At 40.2% G+C, this 23596-nt stretch overlaps 1 protein-coding gene across 7 annotated transcripts in view; it reads right to left on the bottom strand.

The window, feature by feature from the left end:
• Positions 1-18639, bottom strand: part of LOC139445560 (inositol 1,4,5-trisphosphate-gated calcium channel ITPR1-like) — a 253058-nt gene extending 234419 nt beyond the window's left edge. For all 7 annotated transcript variants that reach the window (XM_071226708.1, XM_071226711.1, XM_071226710.1 and 4 more), the window contains exon 1: positions 18255-18639. In XM_071226708.1, coding sequence (XP_071082809.1) covers positions 18255-18337 — 83 coding nt within the window. In that variant the 5' untranslated portion in view covers positions 18338-18639. The remainder of the gene's footprint in view (positions 1-18254) is intronic.
• Positions 18640-23596: the final 4957 nt, after the last annotated feature.

The following is a 23596-nucleotide window of genomic DNA, read 5'->3' as shown; positions in this document are numbered from 1 at the left end:
TGTGAATGTCTGCAGCCATAGAAACTTACTGTTTCAGTTCACTAGTCCTTATAATTATAACAAATAGGAAAACCCTTTTAAAAATGGCAAATTTCTTCTAGTCTTTATGATACCTTAACTATTTGGCAGTTTGGCAAGGAAATTAGGACAAGAGTCAATTTCAATCGCTGTAGAGTCTAGTGTTTGATTGTTGTTCAACATCACACTCAGTAATATTCCAGCTATAAGACAGTGGCCTCAGTGTAAATAATCGAGTCTGGACCAGACAATCCACTGCCACGGTGACTGACCATTAGCATTAGCCATACCATAACTACCCAACTGATGCTCATGATGTTAATCACTGGATTGTCTGTTCTAGACTCAATTATCTACAGACCACTGTCATATAGCTGCAATACTGCTGTGTGCAGCATTAAACATCAAACAAATGAACAACATCATGAACATGGCATCACAGATAACTTTACATATATGAAAGAATCAGGTTTTCTTTCATTTCTTTCCAGTATCTAACCAGAGCCTGTGTTACGTGGTGGGCACTGTAGGTCCCGTTAGTTTGTCAATCCAGCTGCTACGTGAAGAAAGTGGTATCTGCAAGAAGGGAGTGGGGTGATGAACAACCATTCTCCCAGGTCTTTTTCAGCACCACACATATATGTCCCTGCAAGTGTTGCCAGGATTACTACCAGCCATGAGACATACTTTACTCTAACCTAATTGTGTTTTTACTAACTTACACCCAGTGGGCCCAGTTATCAGTTATTATAGTGAAAAACTACCAGTGCAATGATCACCTGCCCAGACCTGGTGGAAGAAAATATCGTGAAGCTGGACAGAAAAGTCACCAGCCATGGGCAGGCAGGCTGGCTACATTCCAACTTCAACCCACCTCTGAATTACCCATCATAAACAAAACCCACTTGAACATGTTGAATGAGTCTGGCGCAAGAAAACAAGAAACAAAACCATGGCGAACCAGGATTCGAACCCATGATCATAAGTTTCTTGTATGCACAGAGGATTGTGGTGCCTTAAACAACTGCTCCACCCGAGCCCGGGCCTACTGGTCCAAAGCACAAGTTTTTTTACTAGTCCATGTAGTAAAATTAAAATATACTGAACGCAATGCCACAACACAATTTCGGGCTAGTAGGCTCCAAAGTGGTTGGCAGAGACTGATCTCCTACTTCAGTTTGTCGGACTTCAGTCAGACTTTTCAATACATTTTCTATTTCAACACATCTCAATCCGCAATGCCCAAAGCCTGAGTTCAGTCAAATGTCTTTTGGTCTCACAAGCATATTTAGGATTAGCTAATACAGGTCCACAAATTAACATAAAGTCTACCAGTTGAAGCGATAAACTTGGACCAGTAGTTTTGTCACAGACAGATATACCTGTGTGTAGGTCAGTTTCCGTCACAAAGGAGAAGCTGCTGTCGTTCATGTTTAATTACATGTCTGCAAAAGGACATTTAACTACGCAGATAATGAAGTGATAAAGTGTAAATGGACTGCTATACAGGGCCTTGGATCTGAGACTGATGTAGAAAGATTTTCCCTTGTTGGTACTTAGATTCAGGACAATCAATAACTCCCACGACTACCTCCTTGGCATCCTTGACAAAAAGCCATAACTAACCAACAGATCTATTTATCAGCCAACTCTCTGTGAAACCAATGGATGGTCATCCTGTCAATCAGTGTCCGAGATAACTGCTTGCCCATCTGCCCGTGGCTGGTTACTTTCCTGTCGGGCTGCGTGAAATTTTCCTTTACCTGTCCAACTGTCTGGCAGATATTTTTAAGACAACTTACATATTCAGTTTTATTATAACTCCTTGTAGATTCTGAAGTAATTGTTTGTATTATTTCAACTGAAACAAGATGTGATTTGTCTCCTAGTTTCTACAATTTTTCAATATTTATAACGCCTGAACCTGTCATCCTGTCAATCAGGACATTGTCATACTGTCGTTCAAAACATTGTCCTCCTGTCAATCAAGACATTTTCATACTGTCTATCAAGACACTGTCCTGTCAATCAAGACATTTTCATACTGTCTATCAAGGCATTTTCATACTGTTTATCAAGACATTTTCAAACTGTCTATCAAGACATTTTCAAACTGTCTATCAAGGCATTGTCATCCCGTCAATCAAGGCATTGTCATCCCGTCAATCAAGGCATTGTCATCCTGTCAATCAAAACATTTTCATACTGTCTATCAAGGCATTGTCATCCTGTCTCTCAAGACAGGTTGGACCTTCAACTTCTTGTTCTTTCAACGCAAGTTTTAAGCAACTGGGTGATTTAACTTGCACTCAGTTGACCTTGACTAGCCAGGCAAGATCACTCATGAAAGGCAGCTGCAGACAGGTCAGCCCAGAAACTTGTCAGCCCAGAAACTTGTCGGCCCACAACGGAACCATGGACATGACAGAACTCAGGGCTTTGTAGAACTACAGCCAACAGTGGCGATTTGTGTGTGAAAGAACCCTACAACATCTTGAACAGTTTCTGTTTAATCCTGCCAAACATGGCGAATGGTTTGAGTGCACACATCAAGCATATCACACAGGAACACATGTAAATACAGTGTTATAATGCTAGCATACATCTTAATGTTTATTTCTTCTCTACAGACCTCTATAATCTATACCACCATTATTACAGTTTAGGACCTTGATTATTTCAGATTACCATATTGAAGCTGAGCATTAAGAGCTCTTCTCCAATAAGCACTCCCTGGCCAACTTCAAGGCCGATCTGTAAGAAACCTTGCCCCATACTTAACCCGGTAATCTACATGCCAGGCCATATGTGCTAGAGTGTGTTACAGGTCTTTATTCAGGAAATGCAGCAGAGTCACTAGGAGAGGTAGATGACTGCCCATAACTATTATCAAAGTGTTTTAGTTTCATTGAATGTTGAGCAAAGTTTGTTCTCTGCCCCTCGAACTTGGACAACAAACTTAACTTGCATATGGTGTAAATAATAATAGGCATCCACCCCCTCAATTTCCTTGTTACAGCAAACATGGTTAAATGCTGGCAACAGTGACTGATGTGAGGAAAGCTGAAGACGGACAACACCCAGTGTATATCAGTGCATATTTCCCCCTTCACGGGGAATAACCATGCTAACCATGCATCACATATTCATAACATTATAAGTACATTAGCATAACTTCGCTGTGGTACCTTGACTTTAGAACAAGAAAAGGCTGTTATGCACATCCGAAAACTCCTGTTTTTGACCGTATTTGCAAAGTGTGTCTGTGTTTGAGTGCATACATGTATTGTTGTTATGAGAAAGTCTACAAACAGTGACCAGTAGGGCTGCAACGAATACACTATGAGGCTAGTACGATTCGTATCACGAATATAGGGTAACGAATATGAATATTAATTCACAAATACAATAACAAGTCAGCAGTGGAAGCATTATTTGTCATATTCAGTGAAACATTAATAAAATAAATTATTTGATATGGTTTGTTAATTATTAATATATCATACATTTATATACTGCACTTATCCAGGTACTAGTATCTGCTCAAATGTGCTAATGACCAGTGACCATAATACTGTCAAATTATAAGAGTGCTGTTTTTGAAGAAATCTATGCATATAACATGTTCTTATAGATATTTTTAGGTACAGGGTATGTAAATGCACATGCTTGCATATTCATAAATACCAGTATTCGATTCTAGTGGCCAGGAAAAACGAATTCAATTCATGAATGGATACGGATCTTTTCACAGAATATGCAAGTGAATCATAACAGCCCTAGTGACCAGTGTTCCCAATGTCCTATCTTGTTAATCTTGTGCTTCAACATGTTCAAGAAGGCCTAAAGTTAACAGACATCTGTGTAACACAAGCAGTATGAGAAAAATGATTATGTGACTCGAATTGTGACTTATTCAGAGTTTGTGAGACCTTTCCGAAGCATAAGCTATGACAGTGATGATGACGACCATAAACTACTTTTGTACATGTGTCATTTACCTCTCAACAGTAATCATGGTAATATACTGAACCGCAAAAGAAACATCACTATGGATAAATATATGAGAAACCTTATTTGTCCAAACACTGTAAACATTCTTTGAGACATATTAAAAAGATGAAACTTGGCAAAACTGATCATTAAGGTTGAAATTAAGTGTCAAATGTTCTTAAAGTAAAACACAACACAAATCTCAGAGAAAATGGCATCACAAGTCCATATTTTGTGTGTCCACCATGTGCATTGATGACTGCCGTACAATGGTTAATGAAGGCCATAGGCACTGGAGCCCACACTCTGAGGAACGCCTGATGCAGTTCAGCTACAGTTGTCGGCCTTGGTCGTACGTCATTCAGCCGTCTTTGCATCTCGACCAACAGGTCCTCAATGGGACTTAATCGAGACTGAGGGCAGGCCACTGCATGGTTCTGTGGTTCTGATGCCATTCTGCTGGAGGAAGTATCTTGTTGCTCTCGCAGTGTGGGCACGGGCGTTATCATGCTGAAACTCGTGGTTGCGGTGACGTGCCAAATGAGGTATGGCATGTGGTCTCAAGACTTGATCAATGTACCGAGCTGCTGTGACACCATTGCCTCTCCCTGGACCGATGTTCTAGAAGACCACAGGCCTGAACCTCTGTGCAAGACCAATTCCACCCCACACCATGATGCTCAGACCACCCCACGAGTCTCTCTCAACAACACAAGCATCCGAATAACGTTCCCCAAGGCGTCGCCACACTCTCTCTCTGTCATCTGCTGTTGAGATACAGTAACGGCTCTCGTCTGAGAAGAGGACTCTTCTCCACTGCTGGTGGCGCCAATGGTGGTGCTGTGTTGCCCACTGAAGATGGTCCCGGCGATGACGTGGTGTCAGAATAGGTCCTCGTTGTGGCCTGTGACAGTGGAGCAGTCTGCTCGTCAATCGTCGATGCACAGTGTCCGCACTAATGTGTCGCTGGTGTGTCCCCAAGGTCTGTCGAGCAGTTTCCGCAGCAGTAACAAAGCAGCAGTAACAAAGTGATCTTGAAGATGCTGTCGCACAATCTGACGATCCTGACGTTGGGTGGAATGCATTGGCTACTTGAAATGCATTGGCTACTTGCCATGCAGTTTGTCCAGCTTGCAATCGTCCAAGGGCTTGGTCTCGCTGATTTCTTGTCAATCTTGGCATGTGGTAGCAATTCAATAAGAATGAATGTTATCCGATCTGGGTAGATTTTAATAGGGCAAGAAATGGGGGAACGCATGTGCATTTCAGTTTGCACGGAACTCACGTGCATCGGGTTACCATTGCCGTTGCCGTGATGCGTTTGGGCGATCGGTATTATTGTCAACTGCTGTTTTTTAATCATCAAATTTCATTTTTCCAGACAAGGTAATGTTAAATTTTTGAAACTTTGACAAAAATTACCCATATTCAAATGACAACTTTTCATGCAATGTTACTTGGGGTGACATTTCTTTTGTGGTTTAGTATATATGTATGTATGTGTGTGTGTGTGTGTGTGTGTGTGTGTGTGTATGTGTGAATGTATGTATGATGTATGTGTATATGTAACATATATGTCTGTCTGTCTGTCTGTCTGTCCGTCTGTCTGTATGTATGTAACAAATTTTCAATAATTAATAGGGCTGTTACGATTCACTCGCGTATCTTGCTGAGGAAAGTTTATCAAAGGACTGAAAACCTGTTATCTCAACATGCTGAATATCTGAAGAGTAGATCTTTAAGCATGCTAAGTGACAGGCTGGGATCAGCTATAATTATGGCACCTCTTGAGTTCCATATAAAAACCAGGCCTGTGATTATGACCCCATCGACTCTTCATAGAATTTAGCTTCTTGACATCTTATTTATTACATGTTCTCAACAAACAGAAGACCAAGACAAAGGTGGCCAAGGCGTATGAGTGTTTTATCTAACAGTATACATCAGGGATTATTTCTCTAACAGTATACATAAGGGATTATTCCTCTAACAGTATATATCAGAGATTATTTATCTAACAGTATACATCAGAGATTATATCTCTTATTACATCAGGGATTATTTATCTAACAGTATACATCAGGGATTATTCCTCTAACAGTATACATCAGGGATTATTCCTCTAACAGTATATATCAGAGATTATTTATCTAACAGTATACATCAGAGATTATATCTCTTATTACATCCGGGATTATTTATCTAACAGTATACATCAGGGATTATTCCTCTAACAGTATACATCAGGGATTATTCCTCTAACAGTATATATCAGAGATTATTTATCTAACAGTATACATCAGAGATTATATCTCTTATTACATCAGGGATTATTTATCTAACAGTATATATCAGGGATTATTCCTTTAACAGTATACATCAGGGATTATTCCTCTAACAGTATATATCAGGGATTATTCCTCTAACAGTATACATCAGAGATTATATCTCTTATTACATCAGGGATTATTTCTCTAACAGTATACATCAGGGATTATTCCTCTAACAGTATATATCAGAGATTATTTATCTAACAGTATACATCAGAGATTATATCTCTTATTACATCAGGGATTATTTATCTAACAGTATATATCAGGGATTATTCCTCTAACAGTATACATCAGGGATTATTCCTCTAACAGTATATATCAGGGATTATTCCTCTAACAGTATATATCAGAGATTATTTATCTAACAGAATACATCAGGGATTATTCCTCTAACAGTATATATCAGAGATTATTTATCTAACAGTATACACCAGGGATTATTTCTTTAACAGTATATATCAGGCATTATTTATCTAACAGTATACATCAGGGATTATTCCTCTAACATTATACATCAGAGATTATGTCTCTTATTACATCAGGGATTATTTCTCTGACACTGTACATGGGGATTATTTCTCCAACAGAAAATATCAGGGATTATTTATCTACTAAATAGTGATTGGCACTACGTGGTCCTTTAGTCCTTGCCAAACTGCCACACTGCCAAATAGTTAAGGTATCCTAAGGACTTTCTAATGGTTTTGCTATATATTATCAACATAAACATGATAAAGACTAGTGGACTAAAACTGTTATTTTCTATCACTGAACCTGACTATCCTAATTGTACAGAGACTGACAATGTTTGCATTTCACACATAATTTCCACTCAACATAGCCGGACAATGTCTGTGTTTCCCACACAGCACTTATGTCCACTTGACAGACTGAGAATGGTACAAACTGCCAAGTGTGGGTCCATGTGACAATCATCATCCCAATTAGGAGCGCCTGACTGGCTTGCTGCTATTGTAATTAAAAGAGGACCCCCAAGTTCTTTTATTTATGTAATCAGGGTTTTGAAAAGAACCACTGACTTTCATTCTTAATTTCCAACACTAACATTGTTACCAATCTACATGCAAGCATATTTTCCAAGTTACTGGTACACATGGTAAACCATACAAACCCTTTTAAAGCAAATACTAAATTCTTAATCCCCACTGATCAAATGAGAATTCATGAATTCATGACATGGGGTAAACTGTCGGCTAAACTCACTAAAAGAATTCAGTAGACAATCAAAATTCTTGGACCCATGAAGATACGGGGTAGAATAGGTCTTCAGCAACCCATGCTTGCCGTAAATGGCAACTATGCTTGTCCATAAGAGGCGACTAACAGGATCAGGAGGTCAGGCTCGCTGACTTGGATGATGCATGTCATCATATCCAAAATGGGTGGATTGATGCTCATGATGTCAATCACAGGATTGTCTGGTGCAGACTCGATTATTAACAGACCACCGTCATATAGTTGGAATATTGCTGAGTGCAGCGTAAAACAACAAACAAACATAATTCTGGAGAGAGAGAGCAGGCTCGGTTTCATGCTGCCTTAAACATGTTCAACAACTTATTTCACTTTTATCTCAGTATGTCAGCTTTAAGTAGGAATGAAAGGACTTTGTTTTACGCAGCATCAGCAATTTTCCAGTTATTCATGGAGCTTAATATGGGAGGAAAGTTCTGAAGTATTGTAGGTTTTAAACATTTACCACATTGGTAAAAATGTGGAGCTCACAAACCAGGAAACATTATCTGGTTGAAACTGACATTTGACAACATAAGCAGAGGATTCTGGCATGCCTAAGGGAGGCAACTCTACACAGTAAACAATAACTCCCAGACAGCTTCAGACAAGTGTGCCACCTCTGGCTACAGACTCAAGCTACTGATACCTCTCCCATATTAAAGATGTTATATCAATAACTAAATGTTTCTAAATGCTATAATCATGATAATATCAGCTTTAGAAATTATCACTTATTAGTCCCGTAGTTCTTGCCAAACTGCCCAGTAGTTAAGGTACTACAAGGACTAGTAGAAATTTGCCCTTTTTTAAGGTTTTGCTATATGATATCATTATAAGGACTAGTGGACGAAAACTGTCAGTTTCTATCAGTGTTATATCATGTTATTGTTTGAAAAACATGCAATTCATTATTGGGTATATGATGAAAAATCCTTTTTTAATGAAATGAATGCAGCTATGGACATGTTTGGCACAATCAATGTGTACCCAATAATCCAGATTCGTTCTTATTATCTGTACGCCAAAGGCTTAAGGAGATTTACTTACAAAAATGGTCTTTATACATTTTGATTTCATAAAAGCTCTTTGAGATACATATTTCCCTCAAATACTATTTGTTTAATATCAGAAAATTTAGCACAATTTAGATGCAGCTCTCACAGATTTATGATTGAAGTTGGCAGACATAGTAACCATGGTAACATAGCTGGAGGATTGAGAATCTTGCAGCAATGTAAGTTTCATTTTTGGTTAGTTTGTCCAAAATGTGACTGCAAGAAGTAAATATATATTAAAACATGAAAATCCACTCAAGTCTAGATTGTCTCAGCTCTTGGAATTAAGCATTGACTTGGGCTCCTTTTGGATTATATTACAGTAAACTATGTTTATAACGAACACGCACATAACAAACTGACAGATATATTTAACTGTTTTATTTGCTGCATATATGCTGTAAAGATGCTTATAACAAACTAAAATTTGTGGTCCCTTTCAGTTTGTTAAAACCAAAGTTTAGTGTATTCATTTTGTAGAAATATATTTTTTAATAAGATAACTTTATTTCTGGGACGAATTGTTAGTCAAGGTTCAAGTCACTGCCTCAACTAAACCCAAGCTGTTATGTACACAACTGTTGCTTCTCATCAGTCATACAGAGGACCAGCTCGCTACTGCTGCCACACTGACAGAAGGAAGACACAAGATTCTAAACAATACAAGGTCAAGTTTGGATCAATAATTGATCCCATTATGATAATCTCAAACTTTAGCGGGCGGTCGGGTAGACTAGTGGTTAAAAGCTTTCGCTTGTCATGCCGAATACCTGGGTTCGATTCCCAACATTGGTACAATGTGTGAAGCCCATTTCTGGTGTCCCCCACCATGATATTGCTGGAATATTGCTAAAAGCGGAGTAAAATCAACTCACTCACTCACTCACTTTGTGTTGAGATGCTGATCCAGTAACGACTGACACAACATTCTCAGTTGATCTCTGAATCCAGTGATTGACATCATGAGCTTCGATCCACAGAATTGGGATACGATGACATGCAATCAACCAAATCACCAAGTCTGACCACCCGATCCATTTAGTGACTTCTTACCACCAGCATGGGGACATTCATAGTCTCACCCGAAATCACCCCAGGTATAATGAGCTCATTAAGATATAATCACACATTCCAGTTGATTTGACAAAAAGGCTCCCATAACAAATCAGGGATGATAATGATGTCGATAAGTCTCACATTTCAAACCATCTGCTACCTCTAGAAATGGATTCAATATCACTCGATAATTGGAAAGTATCATGGATTACATCCTGTAACGATGGTTAAACACAGAATGAAGCATGCATTACTGGGAGATACAAGTGGTATTGCACTGGTACTACCCTGGTGTTGCCCTCGCCTGGAGGGCTCAACTGGTGAGAGAGCTGGTCGGCCCACCTGTAGCTCATTATGCCTGTGGTATACTACTGTGTATCTACCATTAATCTCCTGGCATTAGTAGACAGGGAGAGGAGTTACGACTCAATAACAGCTGCCGTTCATCTGAGCTATTGTACACTTTCACTTGTACCTGCATGGATATTACTATGAGAATAATGACATAATGATCTGCAGATATTCAAGAAAGTCAAGAATTAATCACTTGAATGTATTGATCGATAAAGTAGCAGTTGCGATCATGGTGATGGCTGTTGGATGATAGTGAATCGACTCTGTCTCCACTCGCTGATATATGTTAAGCCCACGTAAGCCAGGTAAACTGACACATGATGAAGATATACTATTTTGGCAAGGGGTCTACAATTCATTCAGAATTGGAAAGTTGTGTCAGTATTTGATTTATCATCAATCAAGTTATAGGGATAGAAATTGAAATTAGCACTAGCCTGCTAGCCAGGACCTTAGTATCCACAGGGACAGGAGAATTTCACACACTGGGGGGTGGGTGGGTGGTTATTGCTATCTGTTAATGTGTTATCACTATTAGACTTTTTTTGGTTAATTTCTATCCCTGAATCATCATGTACACTTCATCAACTTCAAAATTTCCAGAATCTCATTCTCGCCTATTTTCAAGTAGTGGGTGAGTTGGATTTTACGTCGCCTTTACCAATATTCCAGCAATATCATGACAGGGGACACCAAAAGAGTGCTTCACACTTTGTACCCATGAGGGGAATTGAACCCGGGCCCTTGGCATAAAAGCCTACGCTTTAACCACTAGGCTACCCCTTCACCCCATATTGTCAAGTAACCAAGGCAACATTGGAAAGAAGTTAATGACCAACATAAAACAGGCACAAACTAATATAAGTTTCTCCTGTGAAGTCATGGCATGACAGATTAACTACAGTCATATACAATAATCGGGAGTTCCTTAACTTCTCTTGAGTAGTATATATATTCCTTGATTCATGTAAACCACCCTGACACAGTTTGAGGGGGCAGATAATCAAGATGGCTGAAAACAAGGGCAAACAGCCACCTGACAGTCCAACAGTTCGAAGTAGGAAGATGTGACTTGTATGTTTAATGATAGAGACAGATTGAGAGGTGAGGACATGAGCAAACAGAGGTGACACCCTGCTGGAAATGTGGGCTTTATTAAGGGTGGGCGTGGCATGAGAGCAGGGCCAAGGGTCAACAAGCCTCCACAAAAACGTGCAGCTATGTGTGAGGGTGAGACACCATGGGGTTCCCGCTCCTAGGAGTATCTGTCTGTCTTACAGACCCTGATACAAATAAAGCCAATACAGCCTTACAAGTCTATAATGTTTGGCAAGTCTAGATTACTGCAGTATCTGAAAATGAAGAGAGTCTCTGAGCTCCTTTTTATTATATTTTTATTAAGATAATTTAACAAGTGTTTTTTTTCTGTAAGATATGTTCATTTCAGAGACTAGATGTTAGTCTAGGTGAATCAACAGAGGTTATAGATTTAAATGCTAATGACTTTTCAAATACAAGATGGCTTTACAATAGGCTGACATGTCAGTCAAGCTGCTTCATGTTTAACTTAACTTAATCTGCATGATGGACGAGGCTCGCCCATACATCTCTGTATTAACAGTATGATTAATGTACATGTAAACACTGGTGAAAGACAACGATAAGTAATACATTAGGTAAGACAGTTCATTGTTATTCTTAAAGAATTAAAACATAAGGAACTAGATTTCTTTTAAATACTTATTATTTTTTTAATTTCATTCCACATAATTTATTGTATCATAGTATCTTATCATATTAAATTACTTGGCATAACTCTGTGAAGTGACAAGAAGATTTGAATGGAGAAGCCTACTACACACACTGTACCAGCTTGACCACTTCAAAAGAATACAACATGTCTTGAAAATAATTGACAAAAAATATTTGTTTGCTGTTTAAGCCCATCCACAAATATGGTCGATAAGTAAAAAATATTATTATTTCTTGGAAAAATGGTAATCGGAAATCAGGGATTTATCCAAGATCTTAAACTAATTGGGAAGATAACATTGTTCAAAGTTGGGATTTTTTTAAAGTTCATATTTTCTTAATTCAGAGATATTTTACCTTGTAGTTTGAGATTGTATTTGGTGCAATAATGTAAAACCTCTGCCTCTTTATTGCCTCCTAACTAGTTATCATATATATCATAAACATGAACATGATGAATGGGGACATTATTAATTCCATTCTGGCAATTTTAAAAGACATTTGCTGCAGACTTGGGGCTGAATACTCAGCGGGACTCTGTACAGGAACTAGATGAACCCCTGGCAGTACCTAAAACCTGTTTTCAACTGAAGACCATGACTGGCTTAAGTATAGCGTTGCACAACAAATGTACTCGTGGTATAAATAAGGGACAATACCAGAGGCAAGTGAGTATGGATATTGCAATATTCTGTCAATGTCATGGCAAGAGACTAGAAATGGGCTTCACATATTGTACCCATGTGGAGAATTGAACCCAGGGCTTCAGCGCAACAGGCAAATGGTCTGACATCTAGGCTACCCCTCCGCCATGACAATCAATACCAGGAGAACAACAAGAAAAATGTTTGGGGGTCAGAGGTTCCAGATTAGAGTCGGTCAGAATATTGGAAACACACATATTATTCTTTTTAGGTCCATATATATATATATGATATAGTTAAAATCAGTAAAACCTTTTTCTTAATAAAATATCCCTGTTTATGAGGTCAATGGCAGATTTAATGTCCCTGTTTATGGGGCCAATGGCAGATGACTTCACTAATCCGCTAATCATGCCAAATTAGTTATATCAGCACCCTAGTTTGGGGGAACAAATGTTCCAAATGCCTGATTATGTTGCCAAACATAATATCGTTCAAGAGTGAAGTCCAGCATTCCAAGGCACCCTGTGTTAAGGCTTTAACCAGCTCGTCTTCGTCTGCACCAACAGTGAACATGGACTTCCTGGTATCATCTGCATGTACCACTGTAAACACAACCTTATCAACAGCGTTCAAGTGCTAGTCACATTAAGCAAAAGCATTCACATGACAAGTCGTAGTATTCAAAAGCAAATTTAGATTTCAGGAAAATTAAGTCTTTGATATACAGTACCGGAGTAGTGTATGTTGGAGTTGTCATGATATGCCTACCCATAGCCATACTTGAGACACCAATATGTATCACGATACCAGGGTTAGAAACTAACAGTTTTTGTCCACTAGGTCTTCTGTGGTACAAAAACTCATAATGTCACACACTGATAAACAGAGACCTGAGGAATCCCCTGGGGAGTGGTCAGACAGCAGCCCTATGGGACTGTCTGTTCCAGTTCTTAATTTATTCTCTAGGGTCTGGGAGACCCCAACCCCTGAACCATATTTTTTCCCCTTACTGTAATATTATAGCCCTAAATGAAGCAAGTCTAGATTGAGGTTCTGAATATCTCATCTCACTGGGGCTCCTTTTGAATTTAAATGCAGTTCCTCGTTTCTGTCAACATTACATAGTTTCAGAGGGTTAGAGTCTACCATGAGGATACTAGGCTAGAATTGGTCCCTAGCAACCTATGCTGGTCGTATGAGGCAGTGACTCAGTGACCTGGTTGATTACGCATCATTGTTCCCAGAGGGCGTGCATCATTACTAACAATATCAATCACTAGATTGTCTGGTCCAGACTCCAGTGTCAAACAACAAACAGAACTACAGATAAGCAGTACATGTGCGTAAAATACACCCCCAAAAAATATTCAAAACCCAATTACTTTCAACTAACTTGCGTACAGAAACGCATGCATTAAATGAAAAACTCAAAAGTATAAAACAGCACGTGTAAATACCCAATGAACATGAATGAAGCTTTTTCAGCATGCGTACAAAAGAGCTAATTTTCGAAACACAATTATGAGCTTATTTACTTTCCAAGTCAAGCCTATATATTAAGAACGGTTATCATTGTTATGTACATCTAAAACATTATTTCATTTTTTTTTAAATCTTAAACATGTTAAAATGTTCACTCTTTGGGGGAAATACCCAATAGAGTGGTGAACAGATGAGTGAAAAAAATTGGTTACCCAAAGAAAAGTGTAATAATAACCCAGTTAAAATAGAAACTCTAGAGTAAAAACTCAACTGCTCAAAAGGTTATCTAGAGCTCTGAACAAACAAAGCTAACTTACAGCATGTACAGTTAGCATTATCCTAGACTGAGTCATTAATGTAATAAGTGTATGACTTTACAGTGTTCAAAAGTAGGAAAGTCAAATCTTATTGCAATAATGATTCATGTACTGCAATACGTACCACAATATACTGCATGCGTTCTTTCATATGTAATATGTTATGGACATTAAATTTATTTTTTTTAAATCGCACATTTGTGACAACTTTAACAATTACGTAAATCACCTTTCAATAATCAGCCAATTGAACAATGAAGACTGAGACTTGTATCTTGCCACAGGTTCAATTACAACTCAGCAAACCTCTCCGGTTACTTTTATGATGTCTGCCTTTTGACGTCTTGAACCTGATGTAAATGTATTACAGCATGCTGTCATTGTGACTGACTTAATGAGGTAGTTCTTGGCAGACCTTGCTCTACTAATGACGATATTATTTGAATAAATTTGTTGTAAACAAACTACAAAGATGTCACTGTGAGGATGCATACACTCATGTCACTTTTCAAGCTCTGACGTTCATACAGTATAGTCCTCACTCTATCATTGCTCTATGAAGGTTCATACAGTATGGCCCTCACTCTATGAAGGTTCATACAGTATGGCCCTCATTCTATGAAGGTTCATACAGTATGGCCCTCACTCTATGAAGGTTCATACAGTATGGCCCTCACTTTATGAAGGTTCATACAGTATGGCCCTCACTCTATCATTGCTCTATGAAGGTTCATACAGTATGGCCCTCACTCTATGAAGGTTCATACGGTATGGCCCTCACTCTATGAAGGTTCATACAGTATGGCCCTCACTCTATGAAGGTTCATACAGTATGGCCCTCACTCTATGAAGGTTCATACAGCATGGCCCTCACTCTATGAAGGTTCATACAGTATGGCCCTCACTCTATCATTGCTCTATGAAGGTTCATACAGTATGGCCCTCACTCTATGAAGGTTCATACAGTATGGTCCTCACTCTATGAAGGTTCATACAGTATGGCCCTCACTCTATGAAGGTTCATACAGTATGGCCCTCACTCTATGAAGGTTCATACAGTATGGCCCTCATTCTATGAAGGTTCATACAGTATGGCCCTCACTCTATGAAGGTTCATACAGTATGGCCCTCACTCTATGAAGGTTCATACTCCAATGAACTCACAACTAGCGAAAGTCAATATTTAAATAATACAATGTATTCAAGGTGAGATTGTTTTATAGTGAGGCAGTTAGATGACAATCTAATCATTAATTTATGGTCTTTTGTCCCAAATTATAGATTAAAGGACTCAAATACTCTAGCAGCAAATCTCAACATCTTCAATGAAAAATAAATTGAACATTGATGTTGTAAATATATCATTCAAGGTTTTTCTTGTTTGAGAGGGTAATACCTGCCAGCGATTGTTGTTAGCCCTTGAAATGAAATATAAAGGTTGCGGTAATATTCGTACAAATATTAAGCCTGATCAGTCAACCGAAGCATATCTTGCGTAGATGGGCTATATCGTAAAACCAGCATTTATTCAATTATTGCACCATTCTTTAAAGGGGCACTGATCTAACGCAATTCCCCGGACTGGTTGTTGCCTTTGTTATTGTTTTTTTCCCCGTGAGTACCCGGATGATACGCAACGCAACTGAGCATGACCAGAGACTGGGCTACCGTTTGCAAGGACAGCTGAATATACTTGGAGGCGGGCGGCAATATTTGTTTTACGCATTTTTGCATAAACACTGATTGGTTAACCGTGATCTATAAAGATTTCGACAAAGGGCGCATGTTAATTAATTTCTTCAGCCTAAACAAACATACAAAAAGAATGGCGGAGCTCATCGGATCTCGTCATTTGGAAATACCCCAGATGGTTATAAATTAATACTAAAAAAAGTATCCATGCAGTGAAAGCGTTTGGGGATTTTGGATTGCGTGGATAATACGATTACTACTCCCTTGTTGTCATCCACGTTTTCTCGTATAACCCCTAAACTTGTGTATTGTTGTCATTCACTTGATGCTCAGTTAATGAATTTATTACAGGTACAATTAGTGGTAGCACCACTTAGATTACCTGACGAAGGTTCCCATTTGGCATTTATTGTGTCTGGGGTAATTATTCAATCTAAATCCAGGTTTGAAGTGAGGTGAAATGTGTGTTATGTAATATGCACGTGGCAGACCAGCAAGAGGTGAATGATCAGTTGATTTACATTTTTGGGTAAATCAACGGATCGTTCCTAGTCATCAAAGGATTAACAGAAAATATGTTGATTGATTAATCACTGTTATCTTGCACAGTGGATATGTCAAAAGTGAGTGTTTACATGGGTAGGTTTACTAAAACAAAGGGAATACACTTATATCATTGCGTGAAGTGCCAATGTAAAAACAAATTACTTTGTTCAAAGGGTTAACTGATGATACATTGATTGATTGGTCATTGTTATCTATAACTCAATGGATTTTTTAGGAACCGTGGACGTTATGAAAATAGTTGTCACGTGGGCTTTCTCAGCCGACCCTTGAGACGATATATATCTTTAAAATATTTGATTGTTACAGAGACACGTGACATCGATTAAGTTTCTTTGTACAGCTGCATACAAGTGGGATATTGTTCCTTTGTGTGGATATTCACGGATACATTCCTCGAACAAGGAAGCTGCCTAAAATTTATACACATAAATTGGGTAGGTTGTAATTATGGTATTTGCATTTTTTTTTTTTCATTTGCTGTAGGATTGAACCGATTCTTCCTTGTTTCTCTGCGTCTTGGTTGGGAAATTCTTCAATGCGCGATAGACGGTGTTTCACAGGTCTTTTCCTTTGTAAGCTTGTATATATTACCGTCAATTTGTAAAATGTGATTCTCTCAGGCAATTTATAAAATGTGTAAATATTTCATTTTGACTAAAAAGTCTGTCCACATTGATTAAGACGATCAAAAGGGCCTACAAACAACACAACAGATTATTATGTAAGATTAGAAGCCAAACAACATAGAAATGTACTTTTCAACGTTACATTTTCAGTCTCTTGGTGATGACATAAAACATCAAAATGTTTGGAATTCGTTATCATAATAATACAGATGGAAATGTTTTTCAGTCCCTTTGTAAAATAACTGAATATTTAGGCGTTTAATAAATTTGAAAATGTTACACATTTTGACGGTAAAAAAATATACACACCATAAAAAAAGCAATGCTCAGGTGAAATATTTACTTTGTGTTGCAAGTCAAAATAGTGTGAAGGAAAATCGCAAAATTACCAAGCAAGTGACTTATCAAAACTTTGTCACCATTACCGATGCTACCCACAAAGATACCTACATCTCGAAAACTGTATTTCATTTTATTTGATCAATGTGACCATACGCCCTTATTACTACCCATAAAAGTGACTAATGCGCTAACGAATGGCGCAGCAGAGGTCGCGAACTAGTCTAGATTTCTGCTATACATCCGGGTACTCACTGGGAAAAAACAATAACAAAAGCAACAACCAGTCCCGGGGAATTGCGTTAGATCAGTGCCCCTTTAAAGTCTTACTCTTTATCTAAGTGATTTCTGCTCTTCATATATGGAACTGGTGTCCCTCCTATTTTCAACTGAAAATGAGCAGACGTCAAACAGGTGGATCAAGTGTGGGTACTATATTTGGCTTTAGAGGGGGTAGCAACACCTAGATCTATATCATATGTCCATCGCAATGGTCTTGGTAAAATTTTCAATTTCCATCAATGTTTCAGACATCTAGATCTATGACCACAAACATTCATTGATCTGCAGTTTCCATTTCCTCGAGACGTCTTTCACTATAAAGTGTGTTCTGCATGTGGATTGTGTGTGTTGTATGAGAGGAGATGTGAAATGGTCGTCTGCACGCGGGGAAGTCCGTCATGCGCGGTTGGTGACAACTGGACCGCATCTAACGTGAAATCGTGTTGTTTTCTATTTTCGAGGTACAAATTGACAAAATACCTACCCCAAGGTTGAGATAAATCCATTGACACTCCCTTCGGCATAAAGGGACACGATATCTCCGATGTGCAAGAAACTTGCAGACATCTTGGACACTAAAACTGTAAATACATCCACTCAAAAACTTAGAACATAATCTCATCCATCGGTGAACAGAACGTGAAGTCTGCTATGCTAGTTCCGTCTCCCGGTGGAGGGAGGTCACTCGCGTCCGTCGCATCGTGTACTGTGGCCTAAACTCGCCATGAATTCCTCTCCCGATTGCATGTGTTGTTTCTGCTATCCGGTTCTTCCAAACGGCACCAAGAACGTAGCCAAACGGAACTTTCAACTTATCAAAACATCGTATCTTCTTCAACACACCTGTCAACCATGACACAACCCGAAGCTGCGCCAATTCCGGGATTCTTCGGTAACGCTCGGTAGTTTCCGATCTTTATCGACCGAGCACGCTCCGGTGTTTAATGATATCATTCGTTATACCACATCTGCGCCTGGCGAGCATTCCAGGGTCGGTATCAAAATACTGAAATAACGTTTACTAAGTTCTGTACGTTTGGTCTCTTAGGGTGAGAACCAATGTTAAATTAACGATCTCCTATTAAGTTTCATCAATGCTATCCTGTCTATAACCTATTCCATCACTGTCAGTATCTATAAACGTGATTTAAAAGAAAACAAAGTGTTTATGAATATATCTATGTGTACCTTTAATTTCAAGTGAAATGACACATTTCGGCACGCTTATTAGTTTTCAAACAAATAATTATGTTGATTAATACTTAAAACCAGACAGAATAATATTATATGCCTTTTATTTTAAGACTCAGCTATACGTGAATGTCTCACATAGTTTGAGATGATCCCTAAAATTCGAAGATGATATATATGTGTGCCGCTTCAATTACTTTTCACGGCCTTGGTAATGTAGTGTAGCCCCATTGTGTTCTGTCTGTTCAACATCCTTCTTTTGTCAGGGATGTGTGAAGTGTTAAACTAGCTAGCACGTCGCTATTAAAGCGGGCGATGTAACGTTGTATAATGAATGATTCTTTATTGATTACCGACAGATCAATTTGCATGTAATATGATGTGTGCATCAGTTCATATTGATGCTCGACTCTTGCAGTTGTTTGAGATCACGCTGTCCGCAGGCAGTGTTTCACAATACTCGTGATAATCACCTACAGGTGCCCGCGGAGTTGCAGGACAGTAAAACGTGTATTTGACATTTTATGTTCGTGCAAAAATATGTATTCAATGACAATGTCCTGTCTTTAGGCGAACCCACTTGAGCATCATGACCCGAAGGTGTTTATTCATCAGCTGAAAGTGAAGCATTGGGATTATGCAATAATGGGTTGGTATTGTTCGGAACACAGTGATGATATTGATTGCTGTCGGTTACACTGATCACGAAGTGGACTCCCGTCAGTGATGGCAATTATACTAATTATCATATAGGTGAGTTCTGCGTGCAGCTCACACGGCGATACTCAGCATTATTCCAGCTATATGCCGGCGGTCTATGAATAAGAAAAAGTGGACCAGGCAATCCAGTGATTGACATCATGAGCACCGATCCATGCAATTGGGATACGATGACACGCATCAACCAAGTCAGCGAGCCTGACCACCCAGTTAGTTGCCTATAACGAAAAGCATAGTCGCCTTTTACGGCTAGCATGGGTTGCTGAAGACCTATTCTAACCCGGATCTTCACGGGTCGGAGAAACTATAGTCGCCATTGTTATTGACACCTAGATCTTTTGACAGCAACGCTGTTTGACGCTCTGTTGAACTTTTTGCGCACAGTCCATACTTTCCTAAGTTAAACTAAGATCAGATTCTAATTAACCGTTAAAACCATTAAGCTATTACCATTAATGGTTTCACAATGCAAAATAAACAATAGCTATTTCGTCAATGGTGTGAACAATAAAACATGTTTTGAGTTGTAGATAAATTCTATATATTCACCATGTAGAGTTGCGTCCATTTGCCGTGTCCGGTTCCGCTGGTCGCGATCCTGGGTTCTAATCCCTAAGTCGCCTCGATTATGACCCTCGGGCTGATAAGCACCGTTCTCATGCCTGCTTCACTCTGGGTGTTGTTAAGACATTAGTTATACCCTGACAAAGACGGCGTTGAACCGAAGTCAGGCATACAGTTCTACATCAGCTTTTACATTTATCTTTGGAGATCCGTTTGTTCGCTGTGTCTGAGTGTGTTCTCGCCCCGTTTCTGAGTGTTTTCTCGCCCTGTTTCTGAATGTTCTCACCTGTTTCTGAGTGTGTTCTCTCCCCGTTTCTGATTGTGTTCTCTCCCCGTTTCTGAGTGTGTTCTCGCCCTGTTTCTGAGTGTGTTCTCGCCCCGTTTCTGCATATGTTCTCGCCCTGTTTCTAAATGTTCTCACCCTGTTTCTGCATGTGTGTGTTCTCACCCTGTTTCTGCATGTGTGTGTTCTCACTCTGTTTCTGAGTGTGTTCTCGCCCTGTTTCTACATGTGTGTTCTCGCCCTGTTTCTGCATGTGTGTGTTCTCACCCTGTTTCTGAGTGTGTTCTCACCCTGTTTCTGAATGTGTTCTCACCCTGTTTCTGCATGTGTGTGTTCTCACCCTGTTTCTGCATGTGTGTGTTCTCACCCTGTTTCTGCATGTGTGTGTTCTCGCCCTGTTTCTGAGTTTGTTCTCTCCCTGTTTCTACATGTGTGTGTGTTCTCGCCCTGTTTCTGAGTGTGTTCTCGCCCCGTTTCTGAGTGTGTTCTCGCCCTGTTTCTGCATGTCTTCTCGCCCCGTTTCTGAGTGTGTTCTCGCCCCGTTTCTGCATATGTTCTCGCCCTGTTTCTGAATGTTCTCACCCTGTTTCTGCATGTGTTCTCGCCCTGTTTCTGAATGTTCTCACCCTGTTTCTGAATGTTCTCACCCTGTTTCTGAGTGTGTGTTCTCGCCCTGTTTCTACATGTGTGTGTGTTCTCGCCCTGTTTCTGAGTGTGTTCTCGCCCCGTTTCTGAGTGTGTTCTCGCCCTGTTTCTGCATGTCTTCTCGCCCCGTTTCTGAGTGTGTTCTCGCCCTGTTTCTGAATGTTCTCACCCTGTTTCTGCATGTGTGTGTTCTCACCCTGTTTCTGCATGTGTGTGTTCTCACCCTGTTTCTGCATGTGTGTGTGTTCTCACCCTGTTTCTGAGTGTGTTCTCGCCCTGTTTCTACATGTGTGTTCTCGCCCTGTTTCTGCATGTGTTCTCGCCCTGTTTCTGAATGTGTTCTCGCCCTGTTTCTGCATGTGTTTTCGTCCTGTTTCTGCATGTGTGTGTTCTCGCCCTGTTTCTGCATGTGTTTTCGTCCTGTTTCTGCATGTGTGTGTTCTCGCCCTGTTTCTGAATGTGTTCTCGCCCTGTTTCTGAGTGTGTTTTCGCCCTGTTTCTGCATGTGTGTGTTCTCGCCCTGTTTCTGAATGTGTTCTCGCCCTGTTTCTGAATGTGTTTTCGCCCTGTTTCTGCATGTGTGTGTTCTCGCCCTGTTTCTGCATGTGTGTGTTCTCACCCTGTTTCTACATGTGTGTGTGTTCTCGCCCTGTTTCTGAGTGTGTTCTCACCCTGTTTCTGCATGTGTTCTCGCCCTATTTCTGCATGTGTTCTCGCCCTGTTTCTGAATGTATTCTCGCCCTGTTTCTGAGTGTGTGTTCGTCCTGTTTCTGCGTGTGTTCTCGCCCTGTTTCTGCATGTGTTCTCGCCCTGTTTCTGAGTGTGTTCTCGCCCTGTTTCTGCATGTGTGTGTTCTCGCCCTGTTTCTGAATGTGTTCTCGTCCTGTTTCTGCGTGTCTTCTCGCCCTGTTTCTGCATGTGTGTATTCACACCCTGTTTCTGCATGTGTTCTCGCCCTGTTTCTGCATTTGTGTGTTCTCACCCTGTTTCTGAGTGTGTGTTCGCCCCGTTTCTGCACGTGTGTGTTCTCGCCCTGTTTTTGAGTGTGTTCTCACCCTGTTTCTGAGTGTGTTCTCGTCCTGTTTCTGCGTGTGTTCTCGCCCTGTTTCTGCATGTGTGTGTTCTCACCCTGTTTCTGAGTGTGTTCTCACCCTGTTTCTGAGTGTGTTCTCGTCCTGTTTCTGAGTGTGTTCTCGCCCTGTTTCTGCATGTGTGTGTTCTCGTCCTGTTTCTGAGTGTGTTCTCACCCTGTTTCTGAGTGTGTTCTCGCCCTGTTTCTGCGTGTGTTCTCGCCCTGTTTCTGCATGTGTGTGTTCTCACCCTGTTTCTGCATGTGTGTATTCTCGCCCTGTTTCTGCGTGTGTTCTCGCCCTGTTTCTGCATGTGTGTGTTCTTGCCCTGTTTCTGAGTGTGTTCTCGTCCTGTTTCTGAGTGTGTTCTCGTCCTGTTTCTGAGTGTGTTCTCACCCTGTTTCTGAATGTGTTCTCGCCCTGTTTCTGCATGTGTGTGTTCTCACCCTGTTTCTGCATGTGTGTGTTCTCACCCTGTTTCTGAGTGTGTTCTCGTCCTGTTTCTGAGTGTGTTCTCGTCCTGTTTCTGAGTGTGTTCTCACCCTGTTTCTGCATGTGTTCTCGCCCTGTTTCTGCATGTGTGTGTTCTTGCCCTGTTTCTGAATGTGTTCTCGCCCTGTTTCTGCACGTGTGTGTTCTCACCCTGTTTCTGAGTGTGTTCTCACCCTGTTTCTGAGTGTGTTCTCGTCCTGTTTCTGCGTGTGTGTGTTCTCACCCTGTTTCTGAGTGTGTTCTCACCCTGTTTCTGAGTGTGTTCTCGTCCTGTTTCTGAGTGTGTTCTCGCCCTGTTTCTGCATGTGTGTGTTCTCACCCTGTTTCTGCATGTGTGTGTTCTTGCCCTGTTTCTGAGTGTGTTCTCGTCCTGTTTCTGAGTGTGTTCTCGTCCTGTTTCTGAGTGTGTTCTCACCCTGTTTCTGCATGTGTTCTCGCCCTGTTTCTGCATGTGTGTGTTCTTGCCCTGTTTCTGAGTGTGTTCTCACCCTGTTTCTGCATGTGTTCTCGCCCTGTTTCTGCATGTGTGTGTTCTTGCCCTGTTTCTGAGTGTGTTCTCATCCTGTTTCTGCATGTGTTCTCGCCCTGTTTCTGCATGTGTGTGTTCTTGCCCTGTTTCTGAGTGTGTTCTCACCCTGTTTCTGCATGTGTGTATTCTCGCCCTGTTTCTGCGTGTGTTCTCGCCCTGTTTCTGCATGTGTGTGTTCTTGCCCTGTTTCTGAGTGTGTTCTCGTCCTGTTTCTGAGTGTGTTCTCGTCCTGTTTCTGAGTGTGTTCTCACCCTGTTTCTGCATGTGTTCTCGCCCTGTTTCTGCATGTGTGTGTTCTTGCCCTGTTTCTGAATGTGTTCTCGCCCTGTTTC

The sequence above is a fragment of the Haliotis cracherodii genome, unplaced genomic scaffold (assembly GCF_022045235.1).
Source record: "Haliotis cracherodii isolate W230 unplaced genomic scaffold, xgHalCrac1.p SCAF_6, whole genome shotgun sequence".
NCBI lineage: Eukaryota > Metazoa > Mollusca > Gastropoda > Lepetellida > Haliotidae > Haliotis > Haliotis cracherodii.
Note: the sequence above shows the minus strand (reverse complement) of the source record. Positions and strands in the feature narration are given on the sequence as shown.